General features: G+C 39.9%; 1 protein-coding gene across 5 annotated transcripts in view; it reads right to left on the minus strand.

Annotated features, from left to right (window-relative positions):
• Nucleotides 1-21005, minus strand: part of CNTN5 (contactin 5) — a 1071723-nt gene that overhangs the window by 244875 nt on the left and 805843 nt on the right. For all 5 annotated transcript variants that reach the window (XM_050940444.1, XM_050940408.1, XM_050940418.1 and 2 more), the window contains one exon: nt 449-551. In XM_050940444.1, coding sequence (XP_050796401.1) covers nt 449-551 — 103 coding nt within the window. The remainder of the gene's footprint in view (nt 1-448; nt 552-21005) is intronic.

A 21005-nucleotide genomic window follows, 5' to 3' on the forward strand; every position in this document is an offset into this window, starting at 1 on the left:
AGGTAACTACACAATAATCTTGTTTTCTTTTCAATTAAGAGATTTTGCAGGGGAAAATCAACGCAAGACAAAAAACCAATAACAAACACCACTGGAATTATATAGCCTGATATGTGCTAGCAAGCAGTAAAAAAGTAGCAGAGGAAAAATGTGTGGTAAATAGAAGACTACAGATGACAATTTTTTTTCTTTTCATTTAAAATAACTTTACTTTTTATGTCGAACCAGCACATTTTAAACTTGTATATGTTATTGTCTGTAGGAATGGCTAGGTAGGGAATTCATAATTGGTTACTTAGTCAATTCCCACTTAGCTGTCTTATAAAAACTTGGTATATGCACCAAGGAGTTTCTGTGAAAATGAAACCCTGCAAAATAACTGAACCAAAAATTAGATGTCACATTTTAATAAACAATGGTGTCTAATTATGGAAGAATATGTACTTACTTGCCCAGCGCAAAGCACTCCATCTTAACGGTAGTTCCCTTTGCAGCTGTAACTGTATAAGGAAAATGGACCTCAATTTTCGGCTCATATTCCCCCATCACACCTGGGAAATAAAGAATGGTCTTTAAAAACAAAATGAATGTCACTACTTCTTCCCAAACCTAGAGACTTTATTGTGAAAACCACTGTGGCGTGATTCTTAATAGCTATACAGTGATAAAGCCTGTGGTGGGGGGAAATAGCTTACATTAGTTTGACTTGCTCTGCTCAAATCCTATTCATCCCCTGTTTGATGGTATCTTCAATGCTATTAAAACAACAGCACTTTTAAAAGAAAAGATTTATTTCCTCAAATATGAGTTCAAATTATATTTCAAAAGATTGCTGTGTACAATCAATTCTAGAGGGTTGGGAAATTTTGTGTACAATAGCTTTGTCCATTTAATGATGCAGTGGTGGTTAGTATGGATAAATCAACAAAAAACTTAGCAAATATCCTCTTAGCAGCCAGACAATATAATACATCCCTTTATATCAAAGCCATCCTGACATTTGTAAGAAAGCAGTCAAATGGTATGAAAGCATGTGTCTCTCTCATCAAAAATAATGTACAACCTCACAAAGCTCTCCTAAAATTTCAGATGCATGGCTATCATTATTTATTTAAGTGCTGACAATGTGCTCAGTGCTGTTAAAGATGTACAGTAAAGACATTCTGGGTCCCTTAATAAACGAGATATTGAAATCAATGGAATTACTCTAGGTGTAACTGACAGCAGAATTTGACTTGCACGAGGGAATTGAGAGAAGTTAAGGAATGGGAAATGAGCAGTAAATGGAGAAAGATTATGTAAGGTGTGGTGAGGAGTTTTAATTTGACAGAGACTGAGATTGCGATAGAGTGGCTGGCGAGGAGTATGACTTTAGCTGTAGTGGTTTGGTTAGACTACAGATGCAGGCGCGGGAGGGAGATAGCTGAGAAATGGGGAAGCTAAAGGGGAAAGTTACACTAACCACGTTAGGATTGCTCCAGGAATGGACAGGGTTCTTGATCATGAGGAAACTGAGGAAAAAGGGAATTTAGATGATATCAAAGATGCAGCAGTAATTGGACTAAGGGGCTGGTCCAAAGTCCATGCAAAAATTCCCAATGAATTCAAAAGTGGGTAATAGGAACCAGTGGGAGGCAAAACAAGGAAACAAAAGAGAGATATTGAGGGAGGGAAAGAATGGGAGATATGAAGAGAAGAGAAAGGAAAAGAGCATGGAAGACAGAAGAGGGTATGTCTACACTACCCACCGGAGCAGCAGGCAGCGATCGATGGGTCATGTTTTGTTGCTACAATTGACTATGGTCCCTGCAGGCAGTGATTGATCCAGTGAGGGTCAATTTATTGTGTCTAGTCTAGACACAATAAATCAACCCCCAAGAGCTCTCCTGTACTCCACCACCGCAAGAGGCGCAAGCAGAGTCAATGGGAAAGCAGCAACAGTCAACTCACCGCAGCGAAGACATGATTTGACATGTGAAGACACTATGGTGTGTGGGTCTAAGTACATCAGCTTATTCACATAGCTGAAGTTGTGTAACTTAGATCGATCCCCTTCCTCCTCTTCCCACCCCCCCATAAACCAGGCCAGAAAGAGAGTGAACCTTGAAGAGGGGAGAGAGAGAAGAGAGGTTGAATGGCAAGAGGTTGTTGGAACAACCAACCAATTTGCAGAGAAAAAATAATGCCTAGAGTTCAAATGGTAAAATCCCTTTACTGATGTCACTGTGACGTTACTTGTCAGAGGATGTAGGCCAAGATGCTCCAGCTGGGTCATGTTCTGTTGCTGCAATTGACTATTGTCCCTGCAGCTTCCAGTGGCTGGCTCTATTTCTGGCAGGTCCTGCTTTGTGTCTCCCATATCCATGTGGTATGGAGTTAGGGTAGGGTGACCAGACAGTGAATGTGAAAAATCGGGATGGGGGGTGGTAGAGTAATAGGAGCCTATATAAGAAAAAGACCCCAAAATTGGGACTATCCCTATAAAATCAGGACATTTGATCACCCTAAGTTAGGGAGAAGTGCTGAGGCCTGATGTCCCTGCATAGTGCATGCAATTTTTCTAACTGCCTTAGGAAATGTGCATTTAAATACATTTTGGGGATCTAGAGTTAGTTAGAATACTTGAAGACAGCTGATGTGAGAATCAAATAGCAATGAAAGTGGAACAGAAAGTATATATTCTGTCTAACTGAAAGAAAGTCATACATTAGTGGCATAAAGTGTTTCTTGCATACACCAAACCCAGATAACTTAATTCCATAATGTTGCTTTATGAATATCACTGGATTGCTTTACACTAAAATATACTTACATACAACTATAGCACCCATATGATGTACTCTTTTCAAAATTCACAGACTAAATAGAGTTAGAGTGAAGTGTTATTTACTCCTTCACATAACACAAGAACTAGGAGGTGACCCAATGAAATTAACAGGCAGAAGGTTTAAAACAAACACAAGGAAGTACTTCTTCACACAATGTAGAGTCAACTTGTAGAATTCATTGTCAGGGGATGTTCTGAAGGCCAAATCTATAACTGTGTTCAAAAGAGATTTAAATAAGTTAATAGCTATTAGCCTAGATGGTTGGGGATGCACCCCCACGATCTGGGTGTCTCTAAACATCTGACTGCCAGAAGCTGGGGCTGAACAACAGAGGATGGATAACTTGATAAATGCCCTGCTCTGTTCATTCCCTCTAAAGCGTCTGGCATTGGCCACCATCAGAAGACAGGATACTGTGATAGATGGACCATTGGTCTGACCATTCTTATGTTCTGATGTTCTTATGAGTCAGCTCAGTGCTTGAATGGGAAACTGCTAATAAACATTCAGGTACTGCAGTGATGTTGGTACAGTCTTGTCTCTAAATAAGTACTGAATCAATGTCCCAGCCCAGTTTTATAGGCACTATGCATTTGTAGAGAGACAGTCTCTTGTATCAGTGCAAAACCAAGGTCTTGACCCCTTACAATCATAAAAAATTTAGTGATATTTTTGCAAACGTATGAACATAATCCCAGTGTCCTGGCCAAATTCCAAGAGGGGCAATTAAAAGCCAACTAACTAAAATGTTCCTGAATGTGTGATTCTTCACTTTCTGTCCTAAGCTGATTTGTTGTTGTATGCTATTAAACAATTGTCTTGTTTTACCTCTGAAGTGGTTGCACTTTCAAAACGAATGAAATAATCATTGTCTCTCAATTTGTACAGTGCTTAGAAATCCTTTGGTTTGGAAAACACTATTGGTCAAATTCTGAGGCCCAAATTCAGCTTTTACTCACCCTTCACTCAAACAAACACCCTTTAATCAGAACTGCCCTGTGTAAATGTAAGTTTTAGGTATTTTGTGTTGACACATTCAGGTCATGTCCTAAGGAGATGCTGATCTGTCAACATTTTGTACCATGTCATGTTAATGTCAGCTATTGTAATGTAAACAATGGGTCATCCTTATTGCAGACACTCATTGTGAGATGTAAGCAGAAGAATTATGCTATCCCTTGTCACTCCACCAGGTTAACACTGTTCCTGAGAGGAGATTGGGAAAAGAAAGGAAAGTCTACTATTTCAAAAGGGTATTTTTCATTTTTATTATTTATGATCTTGGAATTCAGGGAGACTGCTAGATTTGTCTGAGTATCAAGGGCAAATTTATCAAGGCCTTGTTTTCCTGTGTTATAGTATAATTGCTCTGCATGACTGTGGTACCTCGCTCCAGCTTGTTTTTCTTTCCTATTTCTGTTTTGGTCACTATGATTCTGCAACAGCAATCTAGACAGGATTTGCATTTTCATCTGCAGTTTCATTTCATTTGTATCATAAATGTAGGAAGGTGATAAAATAAACCTGAATATTTAATAAATATAGACTGCATATATAATGTGTAAGTCAATCATTTTCAAGCATGCCTCTTTTTTGGATATTTATTTAAGTGCTTCCTAAGTCATCTACAGCTCTAGTTATCAAACCAGAAATGTAAATCTATACTGTATATGAAGCTTTGGTAGTGCAGGGTGTAGCCCTAAGGTTTAATCTGCTCGCTTGCATAGATATATCTTTTCTTATTTGAGTATTTGACGTAATAGGTTTACAGATTTATATTAAAAATAAGTTTGGCTGAAATGCAAGAGACCTACAGGCCAAAACCCTGTATGTTAAACTAAGGCAAAGTTAGCACATTTTGGGACCCTTTACCCAGAAAAGTAAAAATAGATAAAACATCCACGCAGATGTCTAGAGACCTTTTACCTAAACCAATAGACAATAAAGGATGGCAAAGGTGATTTTTCAAAGTTGTACCCACAGAGTTAACAAGTACACCACAAATGCATACATACCTGTCGTCCATACACATCTACAGACTAGCCTATGGGGTAAGTGTACCCTAACATTTCTGTGGGGGAAGGATGAAATTTGGGCTTAAGAGGAAGGATTTCCCATCAATGCCCTATAAAAAGGCGATTCATCTCGTCATTTTATAGGCAATTTACCCATCTATCTACTCTTCATTATCTCCATCTTCAACAATGTATTGATGTTACCTATCTAACGATGGCTACTAACTATTAATAGACCGTACTTTATTTCTTTTCAAACTTTAAGTTTTAATGGGACTAGGCTAAGCTTGGTTTCCCTACGCTTTATTTCAGTTTAAGGTTTATCGAGTTAAGTTAGAGAGTAAACAGCTCTGCATTAGTTTCCTCTAGCAGAGGTGTGAAGCCGAAACCACCAGAGGCATGGTCCTGTATCTTCCAACACCAGGTTATTAAAACAAGAGTGTGAGTATTAACCAAAGTTTGCAGCACATAATATTGTATTATCATATGTATCTCTTGAATAACAGTAGTTCAATTGCAACTCTGTAATTCAAACTGTTTTACTATTTGCTTACGATTTCATTGATTTTAATAAAAGGTCTTTATGACTATATCTGTCTCAGTGTAAGCTTCCAGTCATACCCCTAAAGGTCCTTTTATAAACTCTGTAAAGCCTGATTCAGGATGAACTTTTATCTTCTGATCAAACAAATTGGCGAGCCTAAACCCATACTAATTAATATCATAATATTAATAATTATTGTTAATTAAAATTAATTAAATTAAAATAAATTAAGCAGATAAATCAGGGTTACTAACACACCCCAAATCAGGCTACGAGGACTCAAAAATTTTGTAGCACATACAGTAAAAACATAGTATACAATTCTGAAATTAACAACAGGAAAACTGCAGAGAACACATGACCCAAATATTATGGTTCAGGGGCAAGATGCACCTATGATTCCTTCTGTCTCTTCATAAGCATTCTTTCCAAATAACAGGACTCTGTCTGCACTTTTCCCAGAGTGGAAATCCATGGTTCATTCCATGTTAGACTGGATCACCAAGCTACAACACCTCATGTCACCAATCATATATCCCTCAGCTGGCCCAACTGGATTTAAGTCCAGTTATAGAATACTCTCTGGGAGCTTGTCACCAATATGAAATGCAGTTCCTCAGCAACAGCTTCTTCAGAAACAGATACGATGCAGTCAAAGAAATTAAACATGCAGAGAGATACAGGTTAAAACAGTCAAAACCTAAACTCATTCTAAACTTAGCTTTCCCTTTTTCTTCTAGTATGAGCAGGCCTTTGCTTATTCCAGCCCCTTCTTTTTAGATCTGAGGATCAAAATTCATCTCTCCTGACATCCTCTGTGCCTCAGAGTTTCTCCGTTGTTTGCTTGTCAAGCTGCTTTTATCAGGACCAAAGCTCACTGTTTCAGTGTCCCACCAGGATCTTCCGCCAGGGAACCTTGCCAGGAGAGTTGAGTGAAAATGAAACTTCAAAGGGAATGAAACCTGTAGTGTCATGTCCAGCAGTGCCAACAGGACCACCTGCTTTCCAGGCCTAAGCGCAGCCAGTCATAGCAGGAATTAACTTGTTGTTAGTCACATAACCAGTAACACAATAACAATTAAATAAACATAGACACATAATATGTATAAAGGTACAACTTGTTTCCTCGTTTGTAACACTGAGATAAGATGCCTCCACATTTGCTAAACAGAGTATTTCTTAACCACAAATAAGTGCATTTAAGAAACAATGAAGCCAAGAAAATCAAATTTAACCTCAGCATTTCCCATTTAATAAAGAAGAAGGATGGGTTCAGTGGCTAGGGCACTAGCCTGAGACTCACAAGACCTGGATTAAATTCCCTGCTCCGTCGCAAACTTCCTATGCTTTCTTGGGCAAGTCCCTTAGGCTAGGACTTAGGTGTTGCAATGCTGAGAGCCACGGTGCCTAACGTTTAGGCACATAGAAAATCACAGGAAAAACACTGTGATCCACAAAGCCAAGTTAGGTGCCTAGATGCATTCCCTCTAAGGTGCGCACCAATGCAGCCGCACAAGTGGGCATCAAGGGCCATGCACTTAATTAATGGAGCCGCACAGGCATGCAGCCACAGGTGTGCCTGGGCCTTGGCAAGGACGTGTAAGGTGAGGTGGGGGGAATAGGGTGTGGGTGGGGGCGGTGAGGTGGAGGGGGGTTGGGAGTTTGGGGCATACAGGGCTGCGGTGGCTGGGGAGAGATGCCTCTTTCCCAGGTCCAGGGCTGCAGCAGGGAAAGATGCGTCTATGCAGCTCCGGGGCTGCAGAGGGGAGAGAGGGCTGGGAGGAGTCCTCGCTCCCTGCCGTAGCCCTGGGACTAGGGGTGCCCATTCAAATACCCAAACTTATCCCTCCCAAGCTCCTTGCTTCAGGGTCTGTGAAGAGCCCATAGAGGTCAGTGTAGATGACAGAATCATTCCTCTGTGTGACCACAGCTATTAATGTCATTGTGCCACTACAGTGGTCTTCAGTGTGACCTCTTTTCTCTCCTGGGCTGTCTCAGCTTTGTTATGATTATAACTTAAATATATATATATATATTATATCTGGGTTTTTTGTTTCTACTGGTGGCGCACATGCACAAATTATCTTGACAAGGTGCTTTACATAAAAAAAACATTCTGCACATGGATGGAAAAAATCAGAGGGAACATTGGTGCAGTGAGTCGCTTGAGCTAGCCAGTGGGAGATGCTGAAGAGTGTGCTAAGCCCTGACACCCCCCACTCCCCTCAACTCCCATGACAGGTGCTTAAGTTCAGGTGGCTGGGAATCACGTAAGTCTACTTGCCAATTCATGAATGGACACCTGGAGTCAGACAGCTTAGGTGCTTACGGCATTCTGAGTAGGAATGAGTTAGGCCCCTGCCTTGTTCCACACAAGAGGAGGGAAAAGGGAAGGGGAGAGGAGTAGTGGCAGCAGCTGCTGCAGCAGATTTACATGGCAACAATGTAGCCATGGTGGCATGTGGAATGGACTTCCTTTGAATAGTCCCTTGATCATCATCTTCCTTTAGCAAGAATCAGTATGGGAGGATGTAGGCTTTTTAAATCCCTCAAAATTGCATCTACCAATCTCATTCATGGTCATCTCCTTGTGCTACTTCCTTGAACCTAAGCTGCATAAACCTTATAAGAGCATAAAAACAAAAGAACGGCCTTACTAGAGCAGACGAGTGGTCCATCTAGCCCAATACCCTGCCTCTGACAGTGACAAATACCAGCTGCTTTGGAGGGAATGAACAGAACAGGGCAATTTCAAATGATCCATCCCCTGTCATCCAGTCCTAGCTTCTGGTAGTCAAAGGATTAGGGATATCCAAGGCATGAGGTTCCATCCCTGACCATGTTGGCTAATAGCTATTGATGGACCTATACTCCATTCATTTATCTAATTCTTTTTTAACCCAGTTATACTTTTGGCCTTCACAACATCCCCTGACTAAAAAGTTCCATAGAATGACTGTGCATTAAGTGAAGAAGTACTTCATTATGTTTGTTTTAAACCTCCTGCCTATTAATTTCATTGTATGTGATGAGGAAAATAACTCTCCCTTATTCACTTTCTCTGTAACATTCATGATTTTATAGACCTCTATCATATCCGCCCTTAGTCATCTCTTTTCTAAGATGAACAATCCCAATCTTTTTAATCTCTGCTCATATGGAAGCTGTTCCAAACCTCTAATAATTATTGTTGCCCTTCTCTGTACCTTTTCCAATTCTTATGTATCTTTTTTGAGATGGGATGACCAGAATACCATGCAGTATTCAGGGTGTGGGCACACTATGGATTCATATAGTGGCATTATGATATTTTCTGTTTTATTATCTATCCCTTTCCTAATGGTTCCTAATATTCTCTTAACTTTTTGGCTGTCACTACACATTTAGCATATGTTTTCTGAGAATTTTCCATGATGACTCCAAGATCTCTTTCTTGAGTGGCAACAGTTAAATTAGACCCTCTCATTTTGTATGTATGTATGGGATTTTTTTTTCCAGTGTGCATTACTTTGCACTTACTAGTATTGAATTTCATTTGCCATTTTGTCACCCATTCACCCAGTTTAGTGAAATCCCTTTTTAATTCTTCATTTAACTAGCTTAGCTTCATTTAACTAGCTTGTATTGTCTGCAAATTTTGCCTCCTCACTGTTCAACCTGTTTCCAGATCATCTATGAATATGTTGAGCAGCACAGATCCCAGTACAGAGCCTAGTGGGGAAATTCTAATAGATTGGTGAGGCATGATTTCTCTTTACAAAAGCTATGTTGACTTTTCCAAAATATATAATGTTGATCTATGTGTCTGAAAATTTTCCTCTTTACTATAGTTTCAACCAATTTGCCTGGTACTGAAGTTAGTCTTACTGGTCTATAAGTGCCAGGATCACCTCTGGAGAGAGAGAGAGAGTTATCTTAGCTACCCTCCAGTCATTTGGTACAGAGGCTTATTTAAGATAGAGGATACATATCACAGTATGTAGTTCTGCAATTTCATATTTGAATTCCTTCAGCACTCTTGGGTGAATACCATCTGGTCCTGGTGACTTACTACTGTTCAATTTATCAATTTGTTCCAAAACCTCCTCTACTGACATTCAATCTGGGAAAGTTGCTCAGATTGGTTACCTAAAAACAATGGCTCAGGTATGGGGATCTCCCCCATGTTCTCTTCAGTCAAGGTAATTCATTTAACTTTCTCCACAATTACACTGTATTCCTTGAATGCTCCTTCAGAATCTCATTCATACAGTGGACCCAGTAACTGCTTGCTGACCAGGATGGTGACAGTGACTTCTGTAAAAGCATGCCTTCTTCTGCACATTGGACACAATCCCACCTTTGCAGAAGTTTTGTTCTCAATTGGTGCAAGGCTGCAACTTGCCGGGATCATCTAAGTATCTTTTCATTGGTAACAAAACCAAACAAATGGATGTTAAGACTATGCTGTAACTTTTGACACTGAAAACTTTTCAGTTTCCTCTTCTAAGCTGTTTTTACAGGCCACGTTTCTGCTCCATATGACCAGAGCATTCACAAAAATGCTCACACCAACACATAAATTGTGCATCAGTATCCTGGCAGTATTTTCCATCTTTGTCCTTAACTGGAAGAAGCTGAGAAAATGGACATTCAATTAGGACCTTTAAAGACTCAAATACACATTTCTGGTCATCTCACTCAGAGGCTTCCTCAATACACTGTGCCATAAAATTCCACCATTGGTTATGATCATTCCTCTTACGACAGGTCCTCTTGACTGCTTGTTCAAGACATTTCTTTTCTTCTATTGCTCATTTCCCTCTCTATTAGTGCATCAATTTAGCTCTGTGCCTCTTTTTTTCTCTCTCATAATTTGAAGGTATCATCTGCAATCCAACATTGCTTTTTCATTCTCCTTTATCCCAGTTGTTCTCTGGCAATCTCTCTGAAGGAAGAGAATCTTGAATAGGCATATAGAGGTTATTTTATTTTTGTATTTGGCAATGGTGCCACTGTTGCTGCAATACTGGTGTCCACAGTTCAAGGAGGATATAGATAAGACTATGATTTTGTCATGGAGGTTGCAGAAGTTACGGAATCCGTGACTTCCAAAGTCCTCTGTGACTTCAGCCCCAGTGGCTAGGAGCCGCCAGGTCCCACCGCCTCCTGCAGTGGTAGGGAGATGCAAGGTACCCCGCCACCTGAGGTAACGAACCCCCAAGCTCCGAGTCACCTCAGGCATTGGAGGTTCCCTGCAGCTTCCAGCCACAGTGGCCAGGGGGGTATTCTGCAGGTCCCTGTGACCATGGACAGCAGGGGAATCCCTGCAGCTTCCTGGCCATGGCAGTGGCAAAGGGATCCCCGTAGCTCCCTGGTGATGGCAAGGGGGCCCTGCAGCTTTCCGGCCATGGCAGTGGCAGGGGGATCCCTGCAGCTCCCTGACTGCTGTGGTGAGCAGGGGGACTCCCGCAGCCCCTGGCTGCCATGGGGAGGGGAAATTTCTCAGCTCTCCTCCATGACAGCTGCAGGGGGACCCCCATGTGACACTACACTCCATATTCTTCATAGAAATATGGTTATGATATGAATTTGGCATGACTAAGATACTTTATGCAAGATAGCTCATGTAAAATATCATTGGAAAGGTTATGGTTTACTGAATGTGATTACCCAGTTTGTATGCATGTATCATTTCTGTATCTGAAGCTAGGAATATTAACCATGTATCTATATTTCAAATGTGCTACTTTAGGTAACACCCACAACTAGCTCTTCAGGTACAACAATGAAAAAGTCAGACAAGGCTGCTGGCCCATCAGGAGAGACAACAAGACTGTGAAGATACTAATCTCTCTCCTTCCTGAGAGGTGTCCTCGTACCTCTGACACTACCAGGTCAGGTGGTCCTGTCATCTGATACAAAATACCACCTTGGACACTGCTGGTACTTCTCCACTGTAGGGACATGGGGATCAAGCAAAGGATTCCTGCGTTAGGTAAATCCTTTTTAAGGGCTGGGGAGGGGGCTGATTGCCTACCCAAGAAGAAGGACTGCTGAAAGAACCTGAAGGGACAAAGGAATTAACCTGAAGGGAAAATCAGCGATGAGTCCAGACTGAAACAGGGATCCAGTCTGTAAGAAGAAATAACTGAAACTCTGAGCTACAGAAACTCTGCATCCTGCCTAATTCAACATGTAGGGTGAGAAATTACGTTTTGTAACCTATTTCTTTAGTGAATCAAAATCAGTGAATCAGTGCATGTTTTGTTTTTTATTTGCTCAGTTATCTGCTTTGTTCTGCTTGCTATCTCTTATAATCACTTAAAATCTGCCTTTTATAGTTAATAAATGTGTTTTGTTTATTATTGAACCCAGTTTGTGCAATTTCTAACTGGGTAAGGGGCAAGAAGTTGTGCATATCTCTCTTCACATTGAGGGAGAAGGCAAATTTTGGTGAGTTTGCACTGTGCAGATTTTTCTATACAGTGCAAGACAATGTACCTTTGGGTCTGCACTCCAAAGGAGTTTGGCCCCTGAGTGCTGGGGCAAATCCCTTAAACTGAGTTTTCCCAGAGCTGATCTCAGTGTCTGTGTCTTTCTGCAGCTGGGTGTGACCCTGCCTATGTGTGTGCTAGAGGAGGCTTTAGAGTCTGGCTCAGCAAGAGAGGTTAAAGGGGGCCCAGGCTGGCAGAACAGGTGGGCTCAGTAGTATCTCAGTACATCAGGTGGCACCTTGAAGAGGGGCAACTGAGGTGGCAGGGGGACCCCTGCCGCTCCCTGACACCACATGGGAGGAGCAGGGGAAACACCTCAGCCATTGGCCACTGCAGTGGGAGCGGGGGTAGGGGGAATCTGTATCTCCCTATCGTGGGTGGAGGGGGCTCCTGGAGTTCTAATCTCAAATGGGTAGTGGGAGGCCCCGGGGTTCCCAGCCACCCTGCAGCTGCTCAGCCCCTTCCCATTTTAGCATGGATATTTTTAGTAAAAGTCAGGGACAGGTCATGGGCTTCCGTGAATTTTTCTTTATTGCCTGGGACCTGTCCATGACTTTTACTACTCATATTCTGACAATATGTTACCCTGTTACCCTTAGATAGAAGTGAAGGAGGTTAAAAAAATAACCATGAGAATGATTAAAGAATAAGAAAACATGCCTTATAGTGAAAGAATCAAGGAGCTCAATTTATTTATCTGAAAAAGAAGGTTAAGTGACTTGAACACAGTCTGTAAGTACCTACTTGACGAACAAATATTTGATAATAGGCTCTTCAGTCTAGTAATACTTCACATTACTCAGCTCCTTTAAATATACATTAATTAAACCTCCCAACAACTCCATAAGTTGGACAATATTATTATTAAATTCTTATTTTACACATATATAAAAGCACAGAGAAGTTAACGCCCAATATAAGGCCATTTTTATTAAGTAGGAAGTTAGCTGCCTAACTTGAGGCACCCACATTTAGAAAGTTTGGCTTAAGGGGCAAGTCAATGGGAGAGAGCTCAAATATACAGATATTTTGGACATGAAGCATCTGCAGGATTCTCTGCAGACTCCAGAATAGGGATAAGTCACATACCTAAAATTAAATGCATACTGAAGGATGTGGTGGATCAGGATTCAAAACTCCAATTTCAATCTCTATATTTCTTATACTTTAAAAGTGTAAAGAAAAAATTCTGAGAAAAAAAAAGATAATCCCAATGATTTCTCTGGGTCTATTAACATGCTTGAGTTTAATCATATGTTTCCGAGCTTTGCTGGACGAAGACCCTGGAGAGGTAAGGGAGAAAATCTGGATGGATGTAGGACATAAATAACCAGAGACCAAGGGATATGTGCACAGAATGGTCCCTTTCAGTTTTTTTTTCATGATGTTGTTATAACATCTGCTGACAAAGAAGCCATCATACTCAGAATGGGAAATCATATATTTATTAGGATTACCTTTATCTCTGTAAGGAAAAAAAAAATAAAAAGGCTTTCCAGCAGCATGAACAAATCTGCTTGACAGTTTTTAATAATGTGTCTTTATCTTGTAATTTTGCTTCTCATTTTCTGTGCCATATGATTTTGGCTATTTAAATGATGTACGTAAATGCTAGAATTATTCTCTTTAATACACCATATTTAAGTATGAATTCCTGTCACAGGTATATTTCTCAGGAAAGACGTAATCTATTCTTGATGACCTGATTAGCTAAAGATGGCAGAACACCACAGTACCAGTAAAAAAGAAACACCATGTCTCATTGAAAGAAAAGCTGGGACAATCATATGCTCAGGATGCAACCTGCAATGCTTAAAGCTTCAGGCTTTATCCGACTTGGCATTATGCCTCAAACACAATCCCATATCCAGACATTCCTGAAATTTGAAATAAATCAGATTTGAGCCAAACTATACTGGGCCCTTTTCAAAAATATTTATAAATCCTTATTCCCTATCTCTTGATATAATCAATAAGATATACACTCCTTTGACATGCAAGAATGTTAAATCAAAGCCCAAAACAAGGGATTGAACTTCAACAATACTCAGCACAGCACAATATGAGAATGTCTCTTTATGTACAATTACAGGTTACTGAACAGATGGATTTTTTTTAATAAGGGTTGTGGTGGTGCATTTTAAAAAGTGATTTTCCTAATAGAGACAGTTAAGCTATGATTTTTTAAATCAGGTTGTTACATAATTTTCAAGAGAAATGTTTGAAGATGGAGCCACATTATTGAACTCAGACAAATACAGAAAAGCAATATCAATTTCACATTTTACTCCATATTACAGATGGAGAAATTGAGGTCGAAAGGGTAAAGGGAAATCATTATCTAAAAGATCACCAACACCAAAAACAATGTACCAACTAGTTGCATATAATCTAATGAATATCACTCAATTCGATTTTTTTTAGTGTGTTTATTTTGTGCTTTTGACAATACTTTGTGTGGGGTCAGTTCAGCTGTTTCCCTTGTGTAGGGAAAAATTATTTGAATCAGCACCAGAAAAAAATGAGATAGGTGTAGGTGTAGACTCTGAAACAATTTAAATTCAATTTTTAATATGAGCTAGATTTCAAGTTGAGTGGTTCCCGGCTAAACAATGGTCAACTCGGTGGTCAATAGGTCAAGTAAAGCTCGTAAAAGCAGCAGAATTTCAGGGCTTTCTTAATTGAATGAAAAAAGTTCAATGTAAACTCAATTACTGCTGGAATAGTGTCCACTTCTGGCGTTCGCAGATCAAGAAGAATGTTGATAAATTGGAGAAGGTCCAGAGAAGAGCAAAAAGAATTAGAACATAAGAACATAAAAACATAAGAACGGCCGTACTGGGTCAGACCAAAGGTCCATCTAGCCTGGTATCCTGTCTACTAATGCCAGGTGCCCCAGAGGGAGTGAACCTAACAGGTAATGATCAAGTGATCTCTCTCCTGCCATCCATCTCCACCCTCTGACACCATTCCTTACCCATCCTGGCTAATAGCCATTAATGGAGTTAACGTCAATGAATTTATCCAGTTCTCTTTTAAACGCTCTTTTAAACGCTCCTTCAGAACCTCTTCAGGCAAGGAGCTCCACAAGTTGACTGTGTGCTGTGTGAAGAAGAACTTCGATTTATTTGTTTTAAACCTGCTGCCCATTAATTTCATTTGGTGACCCTTGTTCTTGTACTTTTCCTTATCCACTTTCTCAACATCACTCATGATTTTATATACCTCTATCATATCCCCCTTTAGTCTCCTCTTTTCCAAGCTGCAAAGTCTTAGCCTCTTTAATCTCTCCTCACATGGGACCCGTTCCAAACCCCTAATCATTTTAATTGCCCTTCTCTGAACCTTTTCTAGTGCCAGTATATCATTTTTTGAGATGAGGAGACCACATCTGTATGTAGTATTCAAGATGTGGGCGTACCATCAATTTCTATAAGGGCAATAATATATCCTCCTTCTTATTCTCTATCCCCTTTTTAATTATTCCTAACATCCTGTTTGCTTTTTTGACCACCTCTGTACACTGCGTGGACATCTTCAGAGAACTATCCATGATGTCTCCAAGATCTTTATCCTGATTCGTTGTAGCTAAATTACGCCTCCCCCCATCATATTGTACGTATAGTTGGGGTTTTTTTTCCAATGTGCATTACTTTACATTTATCTGTATTAAATTTCATTTGTCATTTTGTTGCTCAATCACTTAGTTTTGTGAGATCTTTTTGAAGTTCTTCACAGTTTGCTTTGGTCTTAACTATCTTGAGCAGTTTAGTATCATCTGTAAACTTTGTCACCTCACTGTTTACTCCTTTCTCCAGATCATTTATGAATAAGTTGAATAGGATTGGTTCTAGGACTGACCATTGTGTTTGAAATTGTACAGTATCTTCTGGAATATTGAAATAAAATGAGAAGCAACTTGCGTCTCTTCTTTACAGTAAAAATTAAAACAAAAAGGAAAGACCAAAGTGAAAACATGTGAACTTGAAATGACTGCATTATGCTATCACTTATCAAAGGTTTTATGTTCCCTGGATTTCCATTTTCTAGTTTTGAGGTTATTTTCTGATGTTTTTACCATTCAAGATACTTTACTGCTCCCAATCAGTCTATGAATCTGCAAAGATACTCTTTAACAACCCCTCTTTACTATTTGTAAACACATTTTAAATAACTCGTCAAAGTTTCTAAAGCATTATAAAGGCAGTTAATGAAATGATGCATGATCCTTTCCCTGCTAAAACTTTTTTATCTCCTCAGATAGAATTTTAAAGTGTTTTTATAAGCCAGCTTGAAGTGAAATTGAATTGTATGAAATGACTGATTGTCAAGGAATGCTGAACAAATGAGGTGTTCATTTTATTCAGAACCCATTCAAGGATTTCTTGATATTTTTATTTAATTTGCTTCATATCAAGGGGCTAAGTTTCCCTTTGAGACATATCACTAAAGAAATAAAAGATTAATAAAAGCCAAGTAAGTTCCTACATTCTTGCAGATTTTGACATAAAGCCTTAATATTATTCTGCTTCCTCCTCATAGATAAATGCACAGAAATGTTATGATGGGAGTGTTCTTCTCATAAGCTGCCCAGTCCCTTTGGTACTGCCTATAAATTGAAAACCCAGAACAATTAGTGTAGGAAACTACACGAGGCAAGCAGAAAAAAAAAAAAGGATACCTAAAACAAATCCAGCCTACATAAGTCTTCTCAATAAGTTCCCGATAAATGTGCTGACTACGGAAGTGGACTAACCCTGGTTTATCACAGAACTAAATAACTGGCTGGCTTTCCAGACATCAGACCTCAGAAAGCTGTGCACTTTTGGGGCCTTAGTAAACACTTGACAAGGCTGAAATGAATCATTTCCTTATGGGAACCTATAGGCATGATAAGCTGCATGCCATGTTCAGAGCCACAGTGCGACAATTAACTACATAAAGATGAGGAAATATTTAGATACATGGACATTTGTTTTATTGTTACCTTTAATTTTTTCTTTGCTTGCTATATTTATTCTTCAGCCATATCCTTCTCCACACACTTCTAATAATTAGTTTTCTTTAATGAGCAACATTTTGCAGGGGCAACATTGTTCTGTATTATTGAGTGACAGTGTTACTTTACCTCAAGTTCTGTCACCATCATTCCCTTAAAGTAATATTTGTCAATAGGTCAAAAGAGAACATAATCTAAAGCCATTTAGGCCTAAAAGAACATGAACTATTCTATGAATGAACAGCTTTAATGATAATCTTGGGGTTAATTCATGGAGGGGAAATCTTGCAAAAGATCAGAGTTCTGTGACACTATTTATATGGCTGGATTATACGGAAACCTGACAATAAAGGAAAGTATGACATTCCTCAGATATGGAGATGTGGTAGCCCACTCGCAAACATTACCTGAAAATTCCTGCAAGACATGTTTGCAGAAATTGCAGAGTATGCTGGGAACATCTGTTACAATTAGAACTGGCTGGGAAACTGTTTTCTCATCCTGTGAAAATCATCAAGATTTCCAAAATTTCCCTGTGCTGAATCAGGATGAACCTGAGTCCTTTCAAAGTATTTTGTGAAAAATGACACACAGAGAGAAACCACAGAATAGTCAATGTCACTGCTGTGTCTGATTCACAGGGACTTAAATTCAGTTTCCCATGTTGTAAACAAGCATGCTAACCACTGGGCTACTAACTATTTTAACATAAGGTGGTCTCTCTCAATCTCTCCTTTTGGAGTTGTTCCACTTTATATGGCTAATTAAATATTCATTGGAGCAGGGACACAAGCCTGGGTCTCCCATTTGAGTGACCTTATCACTGGGCTACAGAATCAGTCTCCCTCTCTCTGGTGCTCCCTCTCTCTCATTCCTGTGAAAAGTTGGGAGAGGATGGACAACTCAACATTTTGCTGATGTAAATGACTGCCCTGCACCGTTAAGTGGAGTGGTGGTGTTTGGCTAGCTGGCTGAGTGAAGAAGGGAACAGTGCTGTATGGCTGTTGGAGGGAAGGGAGGGAGATGAAAGCTGCTGCAAAAAGGGGTCAGCATGGTTGCTGACTCCTCCACTGGGAATGCAGGGTTTAAAGGGGGCAGCTCTGCACCTGAAGCCTCCCTTTTTATACAAACTAAGGTTGGGTGGTCAGGTACTGGTGGCCCCAGGGTGGATTCTCGTCATCTCATCACAGTTTAGATGCTCAGAGATCTCATGCAGATCCTTATGTCATAGTGGACAGGAGGTGGACTTGTTCAGGGTAGCATTCTTGATAGCAATTTTTGTTGCTTTCAGAATCAGTGAGCTAGTGCCTGGAGCCGGTAGGGACTTTAAGGGAAGGGCTTTGGAACTGTGTGAGCATTCAGTGAAGGTCAAAGATGGATCAAGTAGGTTGGGGTGAATCTGTTCTCCTTTGGGAGGATGGTGAGCCGGGGATATGCCCCGTTTAGACTTTGAAGGCCTACAGAGTGATACGGCCAAAGGGGTTATGCACGATGACGGGAGTCCCCTCACAGCATATCAATTTATTACAGTGTTGAGATGGGAACTGATGAGGTTGGAGGTGGCCAGCCATGAATTTGGTCTCATTCATTCAGAATCAGAGCAGCATTTATTTATTGTAATCTCATTACAGATGTTGGACGACCGGCCATGCAGATGGTGGTGTGGATCTGCGGATACAGTATTGTCTTTTGAGTGCATAGGCACTTGTCCAGGTTGCCCGAGGGTTTGCAGCTGGACTTTGGTGGTAAAGCAGTACTCAGTTGGCCAAGGAGGGGCATGCTATGGGATCAATTAATACCGCTGCTGTATGCTATGCGGGCCTGTCAGCAACCACCAGATATAATTGTGGTGCACTTTGGGGTAAACAATTGGGAAATGCTAAAAGAAGTGGAAGTAATACTCAGAGCATGGAGGGATCAGGGCTGATCCTTTAACTTTTTCCAGGAGTTAACATTGTTTGGTCAGACATTGTTTGGTCAGAGCAGGGTCTGGTGCGGACATGGTGGACAAGACAAGGAGGTATGTGAGCAGGAAAGTGGCCAAATTCCATGGGATCATAGGGGCAGTAATTTCACATCCTGGCATAATATAGGGGCAGCAGAGTTGTTTCGGGAAGATGGGGTTCACCTGTCTGACTTAGGTGCTGTCATGTTTTTTAACTGATATAAAAGGAGATTAGGAGATGTCTGGGAACCCAACTGGGTGTGGGGAGGAGGAGCCCAAGCTAAGTGCTGGTGCCTCCCTGTGGCGGATGTCCAGCTCAGGTATTCTGTAGGAAAGGTATACAGTGACCAGATAAATGGCTTGGAAAAGGACTTTAAAAAAAGATAATCATTAAAGCAACAAATTGGGAGCAGTTGGGGACTCCTATGATTGGTACAGCAGGGAGCCAACCCCTCATTCTTATAGCCCACTTAACCCTCTAGGAGAGAGGGTTGGATGGTAAGGTCCTGGCAATGGAGTTGTGGAGGGATTTGGATGGAAAAAGAGGGTGAGCTAGTAAAAGACCCCCCACGGATAATTATGGAATAAACATTGGGTTACCTGCACTGTACACTATTATCTGCCAGGTAGTCCCAGACATCTAATAATAAAGTTGCGGCCTGATTAAACCAACGTCAAATGTCTCCTGTCCTCCAGCCAGACAAAATGTTTTGTCAGAAAATTCCTAACCAACTCTAAATACAATAAATGGACTCTGCACTGAGACACCTGCACAACCAGGCAGGAATTTCTGGCAATTTTTTAGCTCAGTCCATTGTAGCAAACAAGTTTTTTCACAAAATCTAAATAGATGCAAAACAAGACATGGATGCCTAGTAGTGATGCAGCATGTGTATGTAAAACGGCAATGGAGATTTTGTTAAGGAGAAGTACATATCTGTTCAGAGACCCCCTCAATACTGCTGCAAGGTTCAGAAGCTCAAGTAATAAAAGCTCTGTGACAGCGAGCCATGAAATTCAAAGTTGCTTGAGGCTGGTATATATTGCATACTTGACATTTAAGAATATTCATGCATTTTTCCTTCATGAATTTTGGGTTTTTGCTTCACAATGATAATTATTCCCTTTTTGCTGGTTACCCTACTCCACTTTTTAGGTTGTACTGAATATCCCCTAACCATGCACCCAATACTGTAAAACTGTTGATGATTCACATGTTTAATTTCTGTATATCTTGCATACAAATGAAACACAGATAGGTAGGAGTAGAGGGGTGTTTGAGTGAGAGAGAACGAAAGAGAGATTGCATTGTGAATTTTTTTTAAAAATGGTGCAATACAATCCTGTCTTCATGACAAGTGCAAGGTTAGTCTTTATAGGTTTATAAGACTATAAAGTAAGCATTTTTTTCATTTACAAAGGTTTAATATTTAAAAGACCAGATTTTCTGGGTTAACGATTTGAAGTTCACCTAAATAATTATTGGTAACACTTAAAACCAAATTAAAATAACAGGCCATGCAACAAAGTATGTAACTTTTTGTTATGTAAAACATGAAAAGTTTAAACTGAGTTATAAAGAAAAGATCAACTGTATTCCATTCTAAAATGTATTTTTTTTAGTTACTATATTAAATCAAGTCATCTTTCTTAAAGCCCACTCTTTGTAATGGTCGCACAGTACTGAGATGTTTTTTAATGTAAGACATAGTGAGCCCCCACTATGCATTGTATTTTATGACTTGCTTCAAAATGCTTATTTGTATGTATACATGTGGGCATGAAACAAAGTGTGGTTAACTGTTCAAATGCATTCCTGAAGAATTAGAAAGCAAATTGAAATGTAGGATACCTTAGACAGAAGACAATGCTGACAATTATATATATGTAATTTCTGCTTCGTTTAAAATAAAAAACACTAGGTCAGATTGCATTTTGATTATTTTAAAACAATAAAATAAAACATAATGTTGCTGTAATAAATGTTGAATATTTAACTCCAAAACAGCTAAAAACATACTATAGACTTTAGGTCAACCTCTAAAATATATACAACTCTTTCAAGAACACAAAAGAGCCATCATTTACAAAAGAATGTGACTTACTTCCACAATTCCTTTACCTTCTATTTTATTGAGAGCGATATTCCCATACAAGGCATAATACTGGAACCTGACTTCTCCAAATTTACAGATATA

Source organism: Gopherus flavomarginatus, chromosome 1 (genome assembly GCF_025201925.1).
Source record: "Gopherus flavomarginatus isolate rGopFla2 chromosome 1, rGopFla2.mat.asm, whole genome shotgun sequence".
Taxonomy (NCBI): Eukaryota; Metazoa; Chordata; order Testudines; family Testudinidae; genus Gopherus; species Gopherus flavomarginatus.